The sequence below is a fragment of the Erpetoichthys calabaricus genome, chromosome 1, assembly GCF_900747795.2.
Source record: "Erpetoichthys calabaricus chromosome 1, fErpCal1.3, whole genome shotgun sequence".
Classification (NCBI taxonomy): Eukaryota; Metazoa; Chordata; class Cladistia; order Polypteriformes; family Polypteridae; genus Erpetoichthys; species Erpetoichthys calabaricus.
Genome location: NC_041394.2, coordinates 80737383 through 80759777, shown reverse-complemented (window position 1 = coordinate 80759777; position 22395 = coordinate 80737383). Strand labels below are relative to the sequence as shown.

Here is a 22395-nt window from a genome sequence, read left to right as displayed (position 1 = left end):
TAAAACAGTGTGGTCCGTGGCCAGGAGGTTGAGTTATCTGTGCACCCATGGAAGCAAACGCTAGAGAAGAGTTGTATTCTCGAATGTGTTCATGATAATTTTTAGCTTCTGATGTTTGCTGTGTAAGAAGCTGTTGTAAAGACACAGGTGGCTCCCGCAAGTTACTTTACCGTTGTGACAGCACCTCGAGTACTTGTTGGATGTATTACGTTCAGCAGGCCAGTATAGTGCATGACATGGAAGACGACGAATAGGAATCGAGAAATGCCGTGTCAGCTGCGTGTGGGCGGGACCGGTTTTGAAGTGGAAGCAGGACGAACCAGAAGAGAAATATATATAAGAGATGATCTCGGGAATTTGGAAGCCACGATAACACCTTCGGTTACATTCTTATTCCTGAACAATTTTTGCAGAGGGGCAGGGTATGTCATCCTGCTGAAAAAGCCCACTGCCATCAGTGAGTACTTTTGCCTTAATATCTTTAGGTAGGTAGGTGTTACGTGTGAAAGTAACATCCACACGAATGCCAGGACCCAAGGTTTCCCAGTAGGACATTGCTCAGAGCACCACACTTCCTCTGCCAGCTTGTCCTCGAGTAAAACAATGCACACTCGTGGCTGTCCACCTTCTTCCACTACTCACATACCCATTGACCCTGTCACCTATTCACCAGTTGTCCTTATTTAGGCATACTTTTAGTAGGTACTAAGCACTGCATACTGTGAACAACCCACAAAACCTGCCATTTTGGAGATGGTCTGAGTTGTCAATCACAATCCTTAGTTCCCGCCCCCCCCCCCCCCCCCCCACCTTTTCTCCTGCTTCCATCACATCACCTCCAAGAACTGACTTTTATTGAGAAGCTGCTCAATAAAATCCACCCCTTGAACATATTGTAATGATACAATCCATTTTTTCACTTCACCTGACAGTGGTTTTAATGTGGCCGATCAGTGTACAGTATATTGTACGTGTACCTCTGCATTCTTTTAAAGGTGAAATCTAACAGTACAGTATATGGAATTTCATGCTTCATACATTTTCTGCTCCCTGACATTTTAACATTAGAGCTGGTTACAATGTCGTTTTAGCATTTCTTTTTAACTTTTTTTGGTGCATGTTCCCCATGTCCTAACATTGGCAATACATGCAGTGCATCTGTTCATTACTTTCACAGCTCTTCAGTTATTTATTCAATACAAATCTATTAGTCTTCAGTTTGTAATTTGTGATATAGGTTGCCCTGCATCACAACTCTCCCTGTAAGTTAGTGTATTCCATTATCCTTACAATAAAATGGAGTGGTGCATACCTCTACATGTTATTTAATACATTCACCATTAGGTTAAAAGCAAAAAGTACCTGCAATTGTTCATGCTGCTTATACGATTCAATTTCTCAACCTCCGTAACAAAGGATTTTTCAAAAAATGTTTTATTTTTCAATATAGTCCCACGATAGTTCCATACACTTCATCCACTTTTCCTGTAGTTACTTTAACCCCTTTTTTTTGGGGGGGGGGGGGGGGGGGGGGGGGGTAATTTGTTTGACCTCATCACTTAAAAACCATTGTCCACCGAGAAATTTCTTCAGAATCTGGAACAAGAAATTTGAGGGCACCAGGTCAGGAGTGGAGGGTGGATGGTTCAGCTACTAGAACTCACATTCTCTGATGGCAGCCTGTGATTGACAAGACATGTGAACTGGCACATTCTCCTAGTCTTTTCTCCTTGATCGAATCCTACAAAGTGATCATTGTGTTGGCCAACTCTTCCTCAGTTATCTTGTGAGTCATTAACGCCAGAAGCAAACATCCTTCAATAGTTCAGAAGACAGTTGCCATGACTTTGCCTGAAGATTGTCATCTTTTTTTTTTTTTTTTATTTATTAAGGGTTGGGGATGACTTGCACTTCAACTGCAGACTCCATATTTCTGTGATAGACCCAAGCCTCATCTTCACTCACCAATTGATGGCAGAAAAGGGGATTTGGAGAAAAAAAAAAAAAAAAAAAAAAAAACAACCAACCACACACCACACGCACTTGGTCTTCACAGAACATCTCAAAGTTCTCCTGCCAGCACTGGAGCCACATGGCCTTCTGAAATGGCATCAGCATTCTTGTAACCCATCTTGCACTGACCTTTGACATGCCCAACATTTCATTATTTTCAACCAGCTGTACCTCTTAAGGTGCCCATTTCTTCAGCTATTCAGGAAAACTGACACAAAATTAAATCCTTTACTATCTTGCACATTTCTGTGCAAGTTGTTTCCACAGGCTGTCCAGTGTGGGGTTCATCTCTATCCCCAGTTAAAACTGCATGCTCCAGAATTTCTTCGTTGAATGGATGGCTGCTGTTTATGACAAGTCTGCCCCGTCATCCATGGACCTCCTTTGCCTTTCTCCCCTCCTTTTGTGAGAATTTTATCACGAACGCTGCTCCAACCCTAGCCTTTTCTTCCTTGATTTGCAGGAGGACTGACATCCTGGCTCTTGGAATGCTACTCTCACTGAGCCACAACTGTGCAAGAATAACCCCGAGTCATGAAAAAGTAGCAAGCATGTTGGGACATACTTGGGTAGATGAATTACTGAACACCCCTCAAAGTTCATGGCTCAAATGCAGCCCAAGAAATCACAAGCCTGGTAATAAACACCCATAACTAATGCAAGTTGAGAATTTACTACCTTGATACTGTTCTGTCAAATGGTGTAGATTTTCAACAACAATATGGCACTGACTGAGCAGCATCCTTGCAGAGAATACTGGTTTAAACATGGATTTGTTGCATTTGATTTGTAAAAGTTACAAGCAAAAATGCTTGCTTACATAAAAAGCAATGTGGCTGCTGACCGTTAGTCACCATTATGCTCCTAAGAATATACCTCAATACTACTAAAAGGACAGCAGGCTTTAGAGCAGCACCCTTCCCCTCATACAAAATACTTGTATGAATCAACATTGTTCCAGAACATGCAATGCGTTGGATTGCTGTATCAAAACAGACAAAAAAAACACTAGTTTCTGAAATAAGAAATGTAGCAATAAAAGCTAAAACACACCAAAACAAAGAAATGTAATTTGGAGCATTTAACACGTCACATGCAACTGAAAAACTATGGAGCCAAACTAAATATATCACTTGGAACAAAGTACAATTAATGCTCAACAACAAGGCAAAAACTGCAAACAAACTAATGAATTTCTATAAAAATAAAGCATTTGTAAATAACTGTAGAGACTGCACTTTACTAGAGATGTTTCAAAAACAAAAAGCTCCCAAAATTAAAAATTTCTTGTATGTCCACCTTTCCAAAAACAGATGGCTTAACTTCCTGTAATACCTGGTTGACAATTCCAGAACTATCACAAAATATTAACTTTTTTAGCAAGATTAAAAGGTTGCTTTAGTTATCACTGGATCACCATTGAAACAGTATAGTTGCCAGCAGTGTATCAAATAATGAGGTGACTACACAAGTTACTACTTTGATTTTTCTTGTGCTCAAGTTTAACTGCCAGATTTTCATGGTTTCTGTTTAACCACCGCCACCTTGGTAGTCAATACCACTCTTTTCAAGCAATAATGCAGCAAGGTTCAATAAGAATTCCCCAAACTACTGTATCAATGTTGTCATACCTGTCCTATAGTTGGTGTTTTACTGGAAGACCATTTCATTCCAAAGACAGGCTGTTTCAGGTCTTTACTTGGACATTCTGAGCAGGCTCAACCTTTTTCCCAGCACAGTCGTATAGGCAACAAAATTCAAAGGATTAATCAATGTCCTCATAACATTCTGGCAAAAGAATTCTAAAAGGTAGGAGGCATGTGAACACTAGTCACATTTTACCATTCACTTATACTTGGCTACAAGTCTACACATTCACAGGAAATTCTCAGTATGCTCGTGAAGTTAATTTTGGATACCACATTACAAGAAATGGTGATTTAAATTTGTAAACCATAACCGAATCCTGAGAACCAGCCTTGACAAAGGACTCCAAAATAGGAAAACTTGAAGTCTAGAAGCTTAACATCCTTCACATTCACTCAGGAAAGATAATAAAATGAGCACCTAATAATGGAAATTTGTAGGTTATCACATAAACCTGCAATGTTTTAAATTCAGAATTGGCAAGCACTTCCAAATTTAAAAAACTTTCCAAAGCAAGTTCAAAAAGACCATAACAAAGCAGTAAGTTTCATTTATTCCTTTTTATTGAATGTGGTTATTGGTGCTGCTTCCATATTAGTAACTCAGATGGGAATCCAAATCAATCCCTTCCTCCCCTCCCAACATCAAGACCATCAAACGAATAAGCACAACCACTGGTCTGTTCCTATAGTTTGTGTAAATTGGCAGCAATGTGTGTGCAACAAGTAGATTTCTAACAGTTTGTTTGCATTAGACACAATGATCTTAAAAAGGAATGCCAGAGTTTTCCATTTAAAAAAAAAAAAAGTTGGAAAGTTTTCCTTCATGACACAGACAGGAAAAAAAAATTCTATCCCATCTCCAAGCAGTACTTGTAAACAGATGCACAAAAGAATTACCCCTTTACAACTATAAACACTGCAAAATAACTAATAAATTCGAGTACAAAGATGCAGCACTTAACCCAATAATGAAAAAGCTGCATTTTACAGGTGTTTCAAAGATGGTATAAATTTTATCCGAGCGGGGTAACTGTTCTAGATCAATGTTTGTAAAAGGCACAAAGCGTGCAAAACAAATTTTTGCTCTTTTGGAAATGTCAAGGAAGTGCTTTTCAAAACAAAGCAAGTGGTAACCTATAAATACAACAGCTGACAAAAGCAAGACTAACAAACTTATAAAAGCAGTCACAAAATGAACATAAAAAAATCTAACAGAACCACTTACTTTTAAAGAGCTAGTTTTTCTTTCATTAAGTCAAAATGGTGCTCCAATTCTGCAATTTAAAAAGTGCTTCTGCTGAAACAAAGGACGTGCACACTACCGCTGATCCCCTTTATTTTAAAGGAATGCTTAATTTTATTAGATTACAGGTGAATGTTAGAATCAATCTTGTCACACTTTTCCAATACACATTTCAATGCTATTAACTTGAAGGCTTGGCTAAAGTTGAAGAAAAAAAATCCACTTGAAATATTTTGGCAAAAAGGTGCAAATGAAAAACATCCCTTGGTCTATTTTTTCCTCCATCATTAAGAAAAGTCGCTACTTGTCCATCACTTCACTGACTCTTATTCCCAAAGTGTTTTACAAGAAGCTGGTAAATGGAAGGTGAAACATTTTCCCCAAATGAACGGAATGAAACCCCAATGTGGAGATTAAAGGAGCCCCTGATTCACACCCATGCCCTCACTACCAATTCTCCCACCCAAACCTTGAAAATTAACAGCACAGGACTGGTACTTGGAAGCTCCCATTGTACTGGCACTGAAGGGGAGGAGGGAGGGGGAGGAGGAGGATGGGGGCAGTTAGGGTTTAAGCTTCTCACAAAGGACTACCCTCCAAGGTGATGACAGTGTTGCCCCCTAGCTTCTGTGCAAGGGTGGCTCGGTCCTTTATATCATCCAAGCCATTCACCTGCCATTCATGTTTAATACCTGCAAAACAGGGGGGGAATAAAACATCAATTGAAATATTCAAAAGAAAGCAATTGTGTTTGTTAGAAGCATGTATCTTCAGTTTTAATATAACAAATGCATTTTGTCCTAGCCACATTAACAAAAATACAATTGATATACATTAACTTGCTCTTGCAAACAGTGTTTATGTCCAGGGTGGGGGAAAAATATGGACCAAATCAAAGACATTTTGATTATCTCGAGATTCAAATTGAAACTTCCTGTAGTTTAGTGTACATTTAAGTTATATGAAATGACAAACTTGATCAAACTAAAGCCTTTAGGTTTTAGGGAAAAAAAGTATTACGTAAAGCATTTAGAGTTCAATACCACTGTCACTCCGATTTTAAGGTTTTTGAAATGTACCTTAAAATTTATACCAGCTATGACAATGTAATCTGTAAAAAAACAAAAAACCTGCATATTCTGACAATTCATTCAAAACTCAATGAAATTTCACACATTTTTCCAGTTAAAACGTTTGCCGAAAATTCATGAAAATCCTATTTTAGTAACATTTCTCAGTTTAAAAAAAAAAGTTACAGAAAACAATGCAAGTTAAATTCTGCCTTCCAACACCTGGGTGACACACTAAGGGTGTACTCACACTAGACATTTGTTCCATACCGTGACCAAGCGCGATTGTCCCCTCTCCCTACACACTCACTGGCCTGCACTCACCATCCTGATCCTGGGTAAGCTTTCATCATGACCATGCGACTTTGTCTAAAGCCAAAACAAGATCTGTACACCGTGTGACAGTATGCATGTCAAATGATTTTTCTATTTTGTGGTGGTTTTGGAGTCGTGTAGGGCAGGATAGTAGCTGCAGGTTTTTGTTCCAACCAGCTTCTGTTTTTAATTGGACTCCTGGGCTAATTAAGTGAAGTGTTATTTCCCAAGTTCAGGTTCTTGGGAACAATATAGAAATTAAAAAACTAAGTTTGGTAAACAAAAAAATTATACATATACACACATACACCCACATACACACACAAACCAAGCAGTTACAGTAATCCCTCCTCCATCGCGGGGGTTGCGTTCCAGAGCCACCCGCGAAATAAGAAAATCCGCGAAGTAGAAACCATATGTTTATATGGTTATTTTTATATTGTCATGCTTGGGTCACAGATTTGCGCAGAAACACAGGAGGTTGTAGAGAGACAGGAACGTTATTCAAACACTGCAAACAAACATTTGTCTCTTTTTCAAAAGTTTAAACTGTGCTCAATGACAAGACAGATGACAGTTCCGTCTCACAATTAAAAGAATGCAAACATATCTTCCTCTTCAAAGGAGTGCATGTCAGGAGCACAGAATGTCACATAGATAGAGAAAACAATCTCTAGCAAACAAATCAATAGGGCTGTTTGGCTTTTAAGAATGCGAAGCACCGAGGCACAAAGCTGTTGAAGGCGGCAGCTCACACCCCCTCCGTCAGCAGCGGGGGATGCGGGAGAAGAGAGAGTTTGTTTTTCAGTCAAAAATCAATACGTGCCCTTCGAGCTTTTAAGTATGCGAAGCACCGTGCAGCATGTCGTTTCAGGAAGCAGCTGCACAAAAGATAGCAACGTGAAGATAATCAGCATTTTTAGATGAGCGTCCGTATCATCTAGGTGTGCAAACAGCCCCCCTGCTCAATCCCCCTACGTCAAGATCAGAGAAAGTCAGCGCAAGAGAGACAGAGAAAAGTTGGGTAGCTTCTCAGCCATCTGCCAATAGCGTCCCTTGTATGAAATCAACTGGGCAAACCAACTGAGGAAGCATGTACCAGAAATTAAAAGACCCATTGTCCACAGAAATCCGCGAACCAGCAAAAAATCCACGATATATATTTAAATATGCTTACATATAAAATCTGCGATGGAGTGAAGCCGCAAAAGGCGAAGCGCAATATAGCGAGGGATCACTGTATATGGGAATAATGTATTTGTTTTAAAAATATTTTTATCTTTTCATTCTACTTTTCTAGGTGTTCTAATTGTTTACTTAATCCATTTACTAATTAGTGGGTCTGATGCTAAAGTAGTTGCAGCCTTTGATTATTCAGTGTTTGCTAGCGTGTCTGCTCATTTAATTGTCATTAATAAGATAAAGGGGAAAAACTGCACAGAGAAAGGGCAAAATAATGAAATCAAAAGACAGTTAAGCATTTAAATCTAAAGCAAAAGCAGAAATTTCTAAATTTTATAAATGTAAATATCATGCTGCTGTGCTTTTCTGAATGTAGAATAAAAAAATACCAGCTAATTAAATGAGATCAGTGTTATCTAGTGTTGTCACTGATTAGGAATCTGGATGGAGCAAAAACCTGCAGTCACAGGGGGTCCCCAGGACCGAGGCTGGGAAACACTGCTCCAACCTCTTACAGATTTGAGTGTGAAGTGCGGCGTTTTGCTGTTAATTGTGTTGCAGATCAAAAGATTTTATACAGTGACAAATGTTAAGGGAGGAATTTGCAGCCTTTCTAACCAATCAAAATCCACATTCATGTATAAGGTGAGAATAAAAACCTGTTTTTAATTCAAGATATTGAATGAAATGACAATTGTATGACATCCGCGATCTGACAAGTCCGTGCGTTTTATGCTTGGGCATGTTTAGCAATCACACAGTTCCTGAATGCTACTGAACCGTGCTCGGGCCCACCTCTTCCAAGCAGGCCAGGGCACGGTACAGTGGGGCCCAGCACGGAGTAATCATACAAGTCAAAGAAATTAGACTTTGCAGGGTTACATACAGACAAACATGCTCAGGCATGGAATGAATTGCCAGTGTGAGTACACCCCAAGACACCTTGCAGCAAATTGACCTATTGGTTTAAAAATGTTACATCCAGGAATCAAAAATGTCAATTCCCAAAAATGTGCAGAAGGGGACTGGTCGTAACCCTTTATGAAAGGTCATAACATCAGAAACAAGGATGCCCTAAAATGCAATCTGTAAGAATACATACCTGTAAACTTTTTCTTGATGGCATCCTTCGAACTTGCGTAGATCATTTTACTCTTCAGTGGAGCACTTTCTGGGGCCCTTAAATGAAGAAAAATGGGAAAGATGAAAACATATGTTTATGGCTTAAAACTAACTTCATGCTAAGTACTACCTAGTCAGAGAACAAGGAAACTGCTTTATGCACATAAGAGCATGAATACCAAACTGATTTAAAAAAAAAAAAAAAAAACCTTAGCTATCCAGTAACAGTTCCAAACTGTGTGGAATATGTAATGTCCAATGGTTTTGCTTCAGATGAGCAAATTAGTAAAATATAGATAAAATCCTGAATCTTTTCTCAAAGTTCTTTTCACTCTGCATCTGAGGACCAGCTACCTGTACACCACTACTTAAACTAATGGAAATCAGGGCTACAAAATCACTAGGGAGGATTTTTCAAATAACTGATTGAGGGTGACTGCATATTACACAATGTCTAGTCAGAGAGTTAATAATCTTAACTGAATCCCATCACTGAGGATGGGAAACTACAGTACACTACTACAGCACAATTTTTAACAGCATTTCACAAGTTGATTGCATTCCAGAATTAGATTAATGGGTTGCCCGGCAGTGCCAATACATATATGAATGTTTACCAGGTATGGCAAATTCAGCTGCAATTTGTCATGCTAAGACAAGCATGAGATAGAAAACACCGAGTGCTCAAAAAAATGTAGCCCTAAAAATGAAAGCACACTGAATGAGCCCACCCCATATCTTAAGACGAAAAAAAAAAAAATTGCAATTTTATCAGGGTAAGTTGCACACAAATGGAATACGCCATGACAGCTCCAAGTCATTAAGACTATAAATGAAGTTTAAGACAAATATTCCAATAATGACAGGGTTTAAGGTTGGCATACGCTTTTACCTCAACCAACCCAAAACGCACATTGTATATGAAATCTCGGTTAAATCATTGAGAAAATAGGGGGAACCATCAAACAAAAAAATAAAATAGTCACCCTCAGAAGGGTCACTTATAAAATTTAAACCTCTTACCAAGAAGGGCAAAACACTAAAGTATTTAAATACATTCCACAATTACATTCGTGAAATACTACTAGCATCATTTGCCTCTGCATATTCCCATTAATGGTCCAGTTTGTGACCCCCTGAAAAACTCCTGTAAACAGTATTTTAGAGATGAGCAGCTAGAATGTGCATGACTAAGTTGAATGGAACTGGGATGTCACTGGGGTTCACAGAGAAGCTCAAAATATGAAAGGTAGCTCTTTCAATGGATAAAAGGAAACGTGTTGTAAATTAAATAGAACAAGGCACTGATGTTATACATTAACTCAATGTAAATATGTTAAACCTGACTAACAATTCAATCAGGGCAATGCGTTCTCACTTTTAATTTAATGTGATATAAAAAAGCAATTCTGAAGCAACAGGCTATAACACAGTGATATTCATGAGAATTTTCAGAAACTAATACCAAAATCTTAAATTAGATTTGCATTCTTTAACCAGTCTAACCTTTTAATTGATGTGCATGAAATAAGATACCTGTAAGAAACTTGTATACAATTATCTAAATTAAGGCTTGACCAGACAGAAAATGCAAAGCAAAAATTTAAGGATTAAAAACAGTTTGAACAAGGCAGAACCAAAAGTTTGGGGAAATTGAACAAGTCACTGCTGCACTGCATCAAGTTATATAAAATGTTCTACTAAAAACAATGGACTGACCGCTGTACACAATATAACAAATCATACGCACTTTGATTCTCTCATCTTTGTAAAGTGTTTTGTGATCCACTGGCAGTTTTGGCTATAAAGGTAGCAGTCAATCCTGTCTGGGGATTGGGGTCACAAGTTTAGCACTCACATGTATGGGTCCAATTTAGAATCACCACTTAATCTCACATGAATGATATTTGGATGTGGAAGGAACATCAGAGAGGATGGTGATAAACACATTGGGAAAATATACAAACTCTGCACTGAGAGTTGCCAGGCCAAGATACAAACTTTTCCTCCAGGTTTTGGGAAGCAGAATTTAACCAGGATCTTGTTGCTAAATTAGCAAAATAATCTCATTTACTTCAGTCCTGCCTGATCGGTTGCAGATTTTCATCCAACCCACAATCAACCAACAAGTCATTTACCTTTAAAATGATCCTTATTTAATAAGTTGACCATTTATTCTGTTTTGCACCGAGAAAATTAGTGTGATGCTTACAAAACATTAAAAAACAAGAAACATGCAACGTATGAATATTATTGAACTAAGTATCCTGTAATTTCTAACAATGAAACAAAAACGCACAAAACCACCACACCAAACTAGGAAACACCTAGGCTACATGTTGGATGTCACTACGAAAATAAATTTGTTCCAGGTACCAATTTAAAAATGAGGGTGTTATTTAATGTATTTTTATTGAGCAACACTGAATTTTTTTTTTTTTTTTTTGAGAAAATACAAAGTTCTTGTAGCTGGCACATGGAGCAGCAAATGCTTTGTGCATGCCAGCTGTACGTGAACTTGGCTGGCTTTCACAACCAAGATCTTACTCAATTAGCTGCAATTGAAGGCCTCAAGTTTTCATTTGAAATTTGTAATGATGAGAATCTAATCATTGAGAGAGAGATACTCATTCAGATGAATGTGGTTCTACATATGTAAAACGTGGAAAAAATAAATTTAAATATGGCTAGGTGAAATATTCTGTTTTATGACACCTTGCCCATTTTTCTATCTTATTCCAGATAGACACTATCCTCTATATTGAACCGTTTTGCTCGTATTTGGAATTCCAGTCCTGTAGATGGTTTACGAGACACTTAGTTAGCATCTATCTAGATCTCCTAGAGATGCTCCGATCACCAATCCGATTTTCACAAAAAGAATGGCCACAAAAACAATCTTTATAGCGCCTGCTTTTCTATGCTATAATTAAGCCATCACCTTTTGCAGCAAGCTTCCAGTTGTGTAAAAAGGAACTGCAGGCTTGTTTTACAAGAGATTGAGGGACGACTGGAGCATTACCTTTGTTGAAAGTGGAATAAAACTAAGAAAAAGGAATCAGACAAGTCATCCTGTGCAATTAGACAAATGCTGTTTTAATGAATTATGACCTTTAAAATTAAAAAATGGATATATCTATATATACACACAGCAAACATTTCCAATTTGAAAAACAAAATTTGATATTCCTTAGTTAACAATAGTCTCGATAGCTTAACAGAAAAAATGTCTTAACCGGTTAAGCATGTTAGTCTTGTGTCTTCTTGATAAACAACTTATGAACATTAAATACATTTGTGGCTTTTAAATATTTTTACTGTTTTTTGCTTTGTGCCATACAATTGTCATTTTAAGAACAGAATTAAAATGTAAATACTTATTTGTAATTATACCTCAAGAATTAGGACTGTCTAGCTGATACACAGGATTAAAAATTAACCTACAAATGCAGCCATATTTACATTTAAGCAGTGTTTAATTGTCAATACCAAATTAATTGACAGTGTATATATTTTTGTTAGAGAAATGGTGCAAGTCTTGTTTCAGATAGGTACATCGCAGAAAAAAGTTAAATACGACTGCTTGAAATTATGAGCATTTTTTTTTATTCCAATATGTATTATGGATAAATATTTTGTGCATATTATTTTACTTGTATGTATTAAGGAAGTTTCATTTTAGTATTTTTATGTTCACTCAATAAGCCTACAGAATTTTATTACTATAGAACATGGGTTCCCAACGATTAGGCAACTTTTCGAAAGTAAATTTAATCCCATGGTTTTATTAATTAGGGACCCTTGCTATAGAAATTAAAGATTCAAAACAATTAAAACAAGGCACAAGAGAAAATTAAGATTTATAATCTTTCAGCCAAGAAATTCCACAAAGTTTAACAAACCTGATTTTATGCAGGTAAAATACAGATAAACCACCACACAAGTTTTAACATTTAGCATAAGAACGCGTTATACAAATGCTACAGTTCATCACATGCAAGCCTCACACACACTCCCAGATTTATTCAACTGCATTACATTTATTTACCAGAAAATGAAGACTAGATCCTCCTTCTTGGTCTCCTTGGTCTCATAGGTTGCATCGTACAGCGCATAACGACAGTCATTCTGGGGCAGCATCTTGACAAAAGTGAGGTAGGGGTCAACCACTGTCTCACCAACATCTCCAACAAGAATCTCCTTGCCCTCTTCCAAGATAATATTCTTCTTGTCCTCACTGAGGCAAAATAGAACAGCCTTCTTCCTCTTTGCCGCTTCTTCAGCAGACTTGCGCACTTTCATGTCAGTGAACACCTTGATAACATCATCAGTAACTGTGACTCCAGATGCCTAGAATTTAAGGTCACAAGTGTTAAAGTAACTGATCTTAACATTCAAATACAGTTGAACCTTAAACATCTTGATAAGTATTACATGTTGAATGTTCTTAAATTTCATTAATATGAGGGCCTAGCTTGAACATGCTTAATGCAATATGCTGATATTTTAAGGCAAATATAACCAACATTCCGAATACACACAATATTAAAATATTTTGCCAACACCCACTAGACCAAGACTGCTTAATATAAACACATTGAAATCTATTCATTCCAAATATGTCCACAGCCACCACCTCCCAATTTATAAAACTTACCAATGAAGTTACTCACAGACCTAAAGAATCACACAAACAAGTGTCAAGAGCTGTACATTGACAATTAAAATAGGGGAACAACAAGATGCCATGCATGGCATAACAGGAAAAGCCAGGCTTCAGGTAAAATGGATATTCACAACCAAATTCATTTAAAAAATGTTCAACTGGGTAGGCATAATTTTAAAAGGATTATATGCAGTTTCAACTACTACAAATACAGGATGTCTCTTCATGGACCACAAAATTTTCTTTTACATGTCACTTGATTTTATATATTTAACACCAGCAAAGTAAATAAAGGATTATCCAAATTAAGTTTAATTTTAAATGTACATTTTAATAAAAAAACTTTAGTATTTCACAACATGAACTGTATTTTACCACTTTTTTTTTTTTTTATAAATATATCAACCATTAAGAAAGCAAATGCATCCAAGTAGGATCTTCAAGTTAAGGTAAACTTCTACTGAACCCTTAATTTAAAATTAAGGAAAACTGTGGTGCCACACTAGTTACCACTGCTCTGGAAGAATGGGCTTGAAATCTGGCCAGGTGAATGTGGGGGGTTTGCACATTCTCCTGGCATCAGAACCGAGCTCTCTCCAGGATTTGTAGATAATAGCCGAGAGGTCACCATCTGAGAAATTACTACCTGATAGCTCCAAAAAGTTCAGTACCCTCGTGTATTCTTTAAATTACTCCCTCCACAACCCAATGTACATGCAAGATGCTGCTAAAACTTATTTAACCAGTTAGATTCTCTAAGTTATGAGAACTTTTGAACAATTGTCTTAAGTGGCTCAACACACAACATGGCACAAATATAACGGATATGTAAATGAAACATCAAGTTTGTCCCTCCATCTTTAAAGCACTGACATGTTTAGAGGAAATGGAGGTCTATTTTCTGGAATAAATACACAATTTAATAGAGGTGCACTAATACCGATATTCCAAGCAAGACAACTTCTTTTCCTTAAGATAAACTTTACATTTGAAACTGGATGTATTAGCTTAACAGGCAATACCCATACACAAAAGTCTTCAAAAATAAATTAGTTTTAAAGAACATTCTAATGATAATTTCAAGACAGTATTGAGTACAATAGCAAATGTTTTAAAAAAAAGCTACAGATACTGTGATACCAACTTTTTTTTGTAAGAATATATTATAAGCACAAAGTTTTGGGGGGTTAGTTTATTTAGTTTTAGAGGACCACTCTCGCATAACCCCTATCCAATCAGCCAAAAACACCATGGAAGCTCAATTGATAAATTTGTCCAAATACATTATGCCCTTTGCTTAATGTCAAACACTGCCCACAGGCAGAAAGTATACATTGTATATTAGAGGAAGTATGTCAAGCCAATGCTGTGAAGCAATTCTGAATTCTAGTGACTAGTAATCATTACAATTCAGCATATTTCTGGGAATATTCCATAAATGAAGCAAAGTTTCCTAATTTATATAAGAGTTTGATGGTTTTATCCTTTGACAGGTAGAAGATTAAAAAAAATTACCAAGTGACCAACAATATTCTTGTCGATACACCCACTCATTAGTATTTTCTACTCCTGGTCACTTTATATTTCGATAGCCACTTTATCCAAGACAACTTACAAACAGGGACAATTATTCATTTCAAACTGGAGCAGAAGCAGGTTAAGTGACATTCTAAGGGTCAGAATGAGGCAGAGAAAATATTTAACTGGAAACTATGGACTAAAAATCAAATACACAAGACTACACAGCATTTCCTGCCAAATTTGGTCAGCTGAAATTCCTCTGCAGCAAAAATAGCCACACAACTCAAACATGACTGCCTCTGTGCTATTTCCACATCTCTGAATATCCAAAAATGTTAATACAGTCTGTATAGTAAAACAAAAATCTGGCCTATGCTTTTAACAATCCCTTGTCTTTCCCAACACAGATTAGATTACCTTCCTTTAAGTTTACAAAAAGACTAGAACAAAATGCATTTCAAATTTTCATTGCAAAGAAGGTTAACAGGAGACTACTGTTGGAAAATATTGAAGTACAGTACGTATACTACATGTACGAAGCACAGTAGTATCACTGTTTTCCACCCATTATAAAGTAACAGTTCAATCTAGTAATTTCTGCAGTAGTTGTGCAAAAAAAAAAAAAAAAGTTTAAAGGTCTTTGTATTTCACAGTATTATAATGGAGGGAAAACCATTGTATGCTTAAACTTTAAAATATATGTATATAAGTTCTATTTAATATGTATATATATAAAAAATACAAAAATAAAAAATTTAAAAGAATACTCCACCCAAAACATTTTAAATTACTCACCCCATGTAATTTGAACCAATAGCCAAGAAGAAAATATAATCATGCATTTAAATTAAGGAGATAAAGCTTGATACAAGTCAAAGGTGACCAATGTTCAACAACTATCAAAATGTCCATGAAAAACACCCATTACTCATTAAGTATAAGCCACATGTGAAGTCATCTAGTTGTAGGTTTACAAGGTCTATTGCACTTTTAAAAGATTAAGTCTGTCACTTCTGGAAAACACTCAAAGAAAATGGTCAACCGTTAGACACAAATGAGTATTTGAATTGTAGACCCGCATCCTGTGGTTTCACTTATGATCATATCCACACTGGAGTGGAATTTAGTGGAAGGTTGTGAAATTGCATGGATGAATTGACCTTCTGCTTACTGAAGCATCTTGAATATGCACAAGTCATAGGTATCCCGATTTTCTCTTAAAAAAAACTATGCTTAGTTGTACCCATCTCAGTGAAATTTGCACTTCCGTCATATGGAGTGCAATGTTAACCAATGAATAAGCAGTTACTGGGCTGGACTTTGTAACCAATGAATGAGGGAGGTCTTCAGTTCGAATGCCCGTGTCAAACCATTTTCCACTTTAGGTCACAAGAGTGTTAAAACAGTTTAAAAAAAAAAAAAAAAAAAAATTCGTTTGGGACATTGCAAACATACAACTTGACCAAATTACATGTGGATTATGCAACAACTAACAAGATTTTTTCATGGACATTGATATTGTATGCTGTTGTCCAACACTGATATAATATAAATCAGTGGTGACCAGACATTTGTCTCTCTTACCACCCACTAACACCATTCAGGAGACACAACCCAAAGCCCAAGTTCTTGAAAGGGGTGGTTGATTGGTTGCAAGTACATAGTGGTTTAAGCAATCTATATATTTACATATTTTGACTTCCCACTCCAAGCCCATAACTGTGCCAAAAATAAAAGATACAAAAAATAATCTAAATTCAACTTACTTTAGCCTGGACCATGGGTGGGCAGCATTGGTCCTGGAGGGCCACAGGTTTTTATTCCAACCTAGTTTTAGTGAGAAGTCAATTTTTGCTGATGAAGCAGATATTGCTCAAGTGACATTTTGATGCTTAAACTTAGTGATTGAACATAAGGTTACCCAGCCATAATTGCTTATTTCAGTCTTAAACCACTGTATTCAACATTTGTATTGGCTAATGATTTGTAATAAGACAAATGACAAAAGGACCCAGCAGTTCTCCATCTAAATTCTTTCCATTTACGCCTATGTGGAATAATTATGCACTATATGGTTTGATAAAACACTAAGAAAAAGAGACAGCCAGCCATTTTAGGATTCAAATCGTTTGGATATCCTTGGAAAGGAAGAAAATCTACGTTAAAGCATCTAAAATTGCAGACTAAAAAGTCTGCAAATTAAACAAAAATTTGCACCCACTGCAGTCCTGACCTTGCCCACCCCAGGACTATAAGTACATTTACAGAGTTGAAGGTCCTAGGTCTACTTGTGATCACAGCTGAAATATTTTGAATTATAGAGTAAAGGGACATGGCAGCAGTCTGTCTGAAGAATAGGTTCAAATCATAACCCAGTCACTGTATGAAATTTTCACATTACCCATGTACCTACAGGAGTTCTCCCTGGCAGACTATTGTCCTGTCCAAGGCTAGTTCTTGCCTCATTTCTGATGCTGCCAGATATACCATGAACTCTACACAAACCCTGAATCAGAGCAGGCAGGCAGGTTGTGAAAAATGGATGTTTGGATTTAGACCAAGTTTTTAATTTTTTTTTTTTTTTTTTTTTTAACTCTTACATGAACACAATTATTGTTAAGTTGTGATTTCAGATCACCTCCCTCCAGTTGTTAATGCAGCTATTGCTTTAATTTCATATTTATACACCATGGCAACACTACACCACTTACCTGCTACTGTGCCATCTCTTCTGCAGGACACATGTAAAAACTTAAAGATTGTGTACCTCTCAATTGTCAAAATTCAATACTTGCTATATTTCAAGATCAAAATCTTTGGCCAATACTAAATTTAAGATGATTTGCACTTAGCTCTGCTGCTTGTGTTGTCAGTTGAAACACTGGTTTAAAAAGGTGCATAGCTAGTAGCATAATCAACAAGGGTGCACTCATAAACATGAATTACTTTTAAATAGTTTACTTTCCATTAACAATGGAAGATTACTGCATACATGTACATATATAACACTTATAACTGAACTTTAGGCCTATCCAGAGCCAATAAAGTGATGGTCAATTTAAAACACTTTAGCCCAAGGCTCACTGCGATCCAAAAATAACAGACCTACGCCTAACCTGAGCAATGCATAGTGTACTACAATAAAGTTTAGTATTCAAAAAAATTGCTGAAACAAAAAGGTCCAATTTCACATCTGCCATTAGTGAAGTACAGTCCGCATCTCAAAATTGCTGGAGTTGGTAATACAGAAAAGACCACAGAATTATGAGCATGCAACTGGGCATCTAACATGTGGAATATGTAACACCAGTAACAAGATTCCTGCCCCCCCCCCCCCCCCCCATGTTTGATTTTGTTTGCTGTGCTAAAGGGTGTCTCCACTGACTACCATTCTATCAAACTCTCTCCATGAAAGCATCAGAGTTCTCGCCCAAAAAGTCATCACTACAAAATACATAGGGCAACAAAAAAATTTTAGGGTGGTGTATTCTTTCAATCCAGTTTAACATTACTGGAGGCCCCACAGGCACTGGGCACAACTCTGGAAACCGACCTACATAGGGTGCTGGCCCACTCTGTCACACACCGAAAATCCAGCCAGTTTTGAAACTGCCACTGACCTGATCAGTATATCTTGGGGGATATGCAGGAGGGAAAATTGAAGATCACAGGTAAAAATAAGTATAATATTCAATCTCGGCCATGCAAAGGATTAAAACTCCTAACAATGAATGCATGGGGCAGCAAAACTACAAAGTGCACAAAAGTGCCAAACTTTTGCCAAAAAAATTCAAAACCAAATGTTACTAACTTTATAGCAAAACAAAGAAGAAACGGGCAAAATCCATCTAAATTGCCTCAGTACTCTGATTTTTAACATTAACAATAGATGTGCTGTAAAAACCTCCGTTATAGCAGTAAGACTCCACATATTTTGACAACACTTCGAGAACTCGAGTATAAGCTTAACGGTTTAAATGTGGTCAGAATCAAATGATAAAGAAAACATGATTTTTTGAAAACCGGATGACAGGTATTAAGCGTTCAAAAAACATTTCGTTAAATATGATCCTTTAATAAAGCGCTAACCTAAACATTTTATTAACTACCAATTGTTGATAAGCCTGTCCCCTAACATAATCACACTTTTTGGCTGCAGCTCAACAGCGAAGCAATTCTGAAAGTGAAAAAACACCGACGAAGACGACTAGGTATAATATATACAGCCGCTATATATTCGGTAAACGTACGATTGCACTGTACATTCCAACACACGTACTTATTTTAAAATTGGTAGTGTCTTTAAGAAGCATCAACATTACGTCTGTTACTCGAGCATATGTCTACATTGTACAGAAAATGCGAGAAACTATCCGTTTAGTAAGAGGTTTATAAAAAAAAAGTTGCAAGACTAGCGCTAACCTCCGCAGGGCTGCTCTCCTCTTTCCTGAAAAGGCTATACCGTCCACATGACCTAGATAACACCAAAAGCTTCACCAGGGTGGCATTTTTCAGCGCACTTGTCTGCATCTGGAAACGCGTATCCAAAACGGGGACACGCAGGGACTCTAGGCCTCTTTCCCATTAAATGCCAAACACTCGCCCCCATCACCTTTTCAGCTCGAGTTGTTTTAATACAAAACGCAAACGTCTGGACCTACTCTCTCTACTATAATTAAAAATATATATATATATATATACAACACAAAGGTTGGATGCAAACTGCCCCATGACGGTCTAGTACGTTGGCCAAGGTCGCTTCCTGCCTTGCGCCGCCTGCTCCTCGCGCCCAGCAGAGTTTGGTATTTAAAGGAATAGAGGTTTTCAAATGGCAACAGACAAGCAAAAACGAATCAGCCTTAGCAAAGGATGAAACGGGTTAACTTTACAGGTAAGAGTGTGGCTTTCTAGAGATAGCCAGACAATCTTTTAGAAACGAAATCGTGTTCCAAACAGGCCAAAGAAAAATGTATCCAAGGACTCCGGAATCACGAATTTGTTTTATAAACCCTAGGCAAAAATGCTAAAGTGCATACGTTTCCATGGCTTCAGAATTTGACGACTCCACACCATGCAAAATGTAATGAAAATAAATTCGGAAAGCAGTAACCGAATTTTACACCACATTTAAGGAGTTTGGGACGTACGGTTCACTATTAAAACAGAAACAAATCCTTCTGCCTTGCGCTTATTAAAACGAGGAATAAAGTCCACAGAATCATCAACAGCTTCTTTACTTTAACTCTGCAACGCTTGTAATACGACATTCAGCAAAATGTATTCACTAAATACTAACACTCAGTTTTCGGAGGTGAATCATTAAAATGCCAGCTTGTGCAAACAGTGCACGACATGGACACGCACACCATCCATCTTTTTTCTTTTCACCGCTGCCAGCATCCAGCCATAGCCGCAGCCGGCATTTCGCCCCAGAACATCTACGCAGAGACCCCCCCCCCCTCTTCTTCCATCCCGGTGCGCCAAAAGCCACACCTAATAAACACTGTGCTCCTTAAAGGTTACTAACCCGCAGGTTACGAATCTTGTCGAGTAAGAATTACTCCGTGTACTGACGAATCACTACCGTTCATTATGCCCGTTATTAGCCACCATCTGCCGCATTACACATACGCACACCGGCTAAAATGGAGCACGCAAGCAATACCAAAATGGGGGAAAATACTTAGTATACATTAAAACACGTTGTCATACTAATATTGTGAACGCTACATCAATGAGCGAGTAATAAAAATATAATAATACGCATACTTTAATAATGCTATTAAAAACTGGTAAAAAAAAATGAATGAAAATTGAATGAAGGGTGGGGTCAGTGTTGCACAAGCCCACATGCACATTATACCATAGTGGACGATACAAGCACACCGAAATTGACTAGCCACCTAAGAGAGAGAGAAAGAGGGGACCATGATTTTGTAAAGAAAGAAGGATACACACCAACAACCCCTGACCCAAAATCCGTCCACTGTGAAAATGACCAAACTCTTTTAAGAGTAGGCCTTGAATGCAGCAGAGGGGAAATGGCGCCAGGAATATCCTAGTTAACCCGAGACTGGACACAAGACACACACGCACGCACGCACACACGCGTGAAAATAAAAATATCGCGCTTCTCGGCATACGAAAACCATTAACAACACATTTAGCTTTATATAAGAGAAATAAAACCGTACCGATACGTACCATCTCTGTGTTTAAATAAGCAGTGGGAGATAGGAATTTAAATAATTAAATGCGATTATGTCTAAAGCGCGACACACAAGCCTCACTCCGCTCGAGACTTGCAGACTGAACAAGAACGCGCTTCAGGCTTCACCACAATGCTGGGAGGGACTGAACACCCAGCATCCGGGACTCTGCACCCCCGCTAACAGCGCGTATTAGGGATTTGTAGTTCTTTAAATAGGCTCGCCCCTACTTTGCCTGCCTGGAAGCACCCGAAACATCCGTTACTTTTGTAGTTCGTGCCTCTGAAACTGGGAGGAGATGATTCCTGATTGGTGTGTTGGCTAGAAATATAATCGTTTAGTGCACATTATCATGAGATGTGTAGTCCGTTATGTCTTAAACCTGTAAAATGACGCCAGTGTGCAATTACGTAATGTGGGCTGCCAAGTAGTCCCAGCCACAGTCCGCGAGGTCACGTGTTCATGCCTTAGCGCAGCAAGATTGCTTTTGCGGCCGTGGCAATCAAAGCGTCGATTTGGCAGCCGGTCTAATGAACGTGGACGATTTTGACAGTGCTACCTCTCAGCTAGCTTTTTAAAGGGTTTGTGAAACTTTGCCACGTTAGACACTTTACTACATAACATTTTTTGAAGTTGAAAAAGGTTTCACAGACTGTAAGGACACTTGGGAGTGAGGCCTACAAAAATTAAGAAATTAATCTTGTACTTGGCAAAGAAGCGCCGTTATAAGGTCAAAACAGTTTTAATGGTCATGTTTGGAAATAATGCTTAGGACACTATGTTTGGTTCGTCTTTTGACAGCTACATATAAGTCTACACATAGATAAGTAATTCATTTGTTGCTATAATAATCCACAGTTTTGAATGTAGAGAAAAGCCAAGCAAAATGACACCTTTTATTGGCTAACTAAAAAGATTACAATATGCTAGCTTTCGAGGCAACTCAGGCCCCTTCTTCAGGCAAGGGGCCTGAGTTGCCTCGAAAGCTACATCTTGCCTGAAGAAGGGGCCTGAGTTGCCTCGAAAGCTTGCATATTGTAATCTTTTTAGTTAGCCAATAAAAGGTGTCATTTTGCTTGGCTTTTCTCTACATTCATAATGGCTAACACGGTACACCACCCTAGTTCCACAATTTTGAGTAATTCAAGATGTTTTTTATTTTGTAAACCGTTTTAAAGTCAAGTCTTGAATGGTTTGCCTCAATAATAATAGACCATTCAAATGAACAAAGTCCTTCTGGTTGTATAGAATATCAGTTAAATGAGCTATATGGCAGATTTTCTAATTTTTTGTCAAATATCATGCATCCCTGTAAATTTGACTCAAATGAAATTTATACCATCTCATTGTACAAATCACCAGTTAAAGGAGTATGTGTGAGCTTGAATATGAAATTTCTTTATCC

The 22395-nt window shown here is 37.6% G+C and overlaps 1 protein-coding gene and 1 long non-coding RNA gene across 2 annotated transcripts in view; both read right to left on the bottom strand.

The window, feature by feature from the left end:
* LOC127529374 (uncharacterized) overlaps nucleotides 1–22395 on the bottom strand; it is a 262990-nt gene that overhangs the window by 102056 nt on the left and 138539 nt on the right. The window lies entirely within an intron of this gene.
* Nucleotides 4202–21152, bottom strand: cfl1 (cofilin 1). The gene is made up of 4 exons (XM_028802814.2): nucleotides 20986–21152; nucleotides 12643–12944; nucleotides 8575–8651; nucleotides 4202–5597 (listed from the first exon to the last, which is right to left on the bottom strand). The coding sequence occupies exons 1-4, from the start codon at nucleotides 20986–20988 to the stop codon at nucleotides 5485–5487; spliced, it is 495 nt and encodes a 164-aa protein (XP_028658647.1). The 5' UTR covers nucleotides 20989–21152; the 3' UTR covers nucleotides 4202–5484.

Coding starts and splice junctions, on each gene's coding strand:
- cfl1 (XM_028802814.2), bottom strand. Junction 8,652..12,642: donor GATCTAGTCTTCATTTTCTG/GTAAATAAATGT, acceptor TCTTCATTTAAG/GGCCCCAGAAAGTGCTCCAC. Junction 5,598..8,574: donor CATCAAGAAAAAGTTTACAG/GTATGTATTCTT, acceptor CCTGTTTTGCAG/GTATTAAACATGAATGGCAG.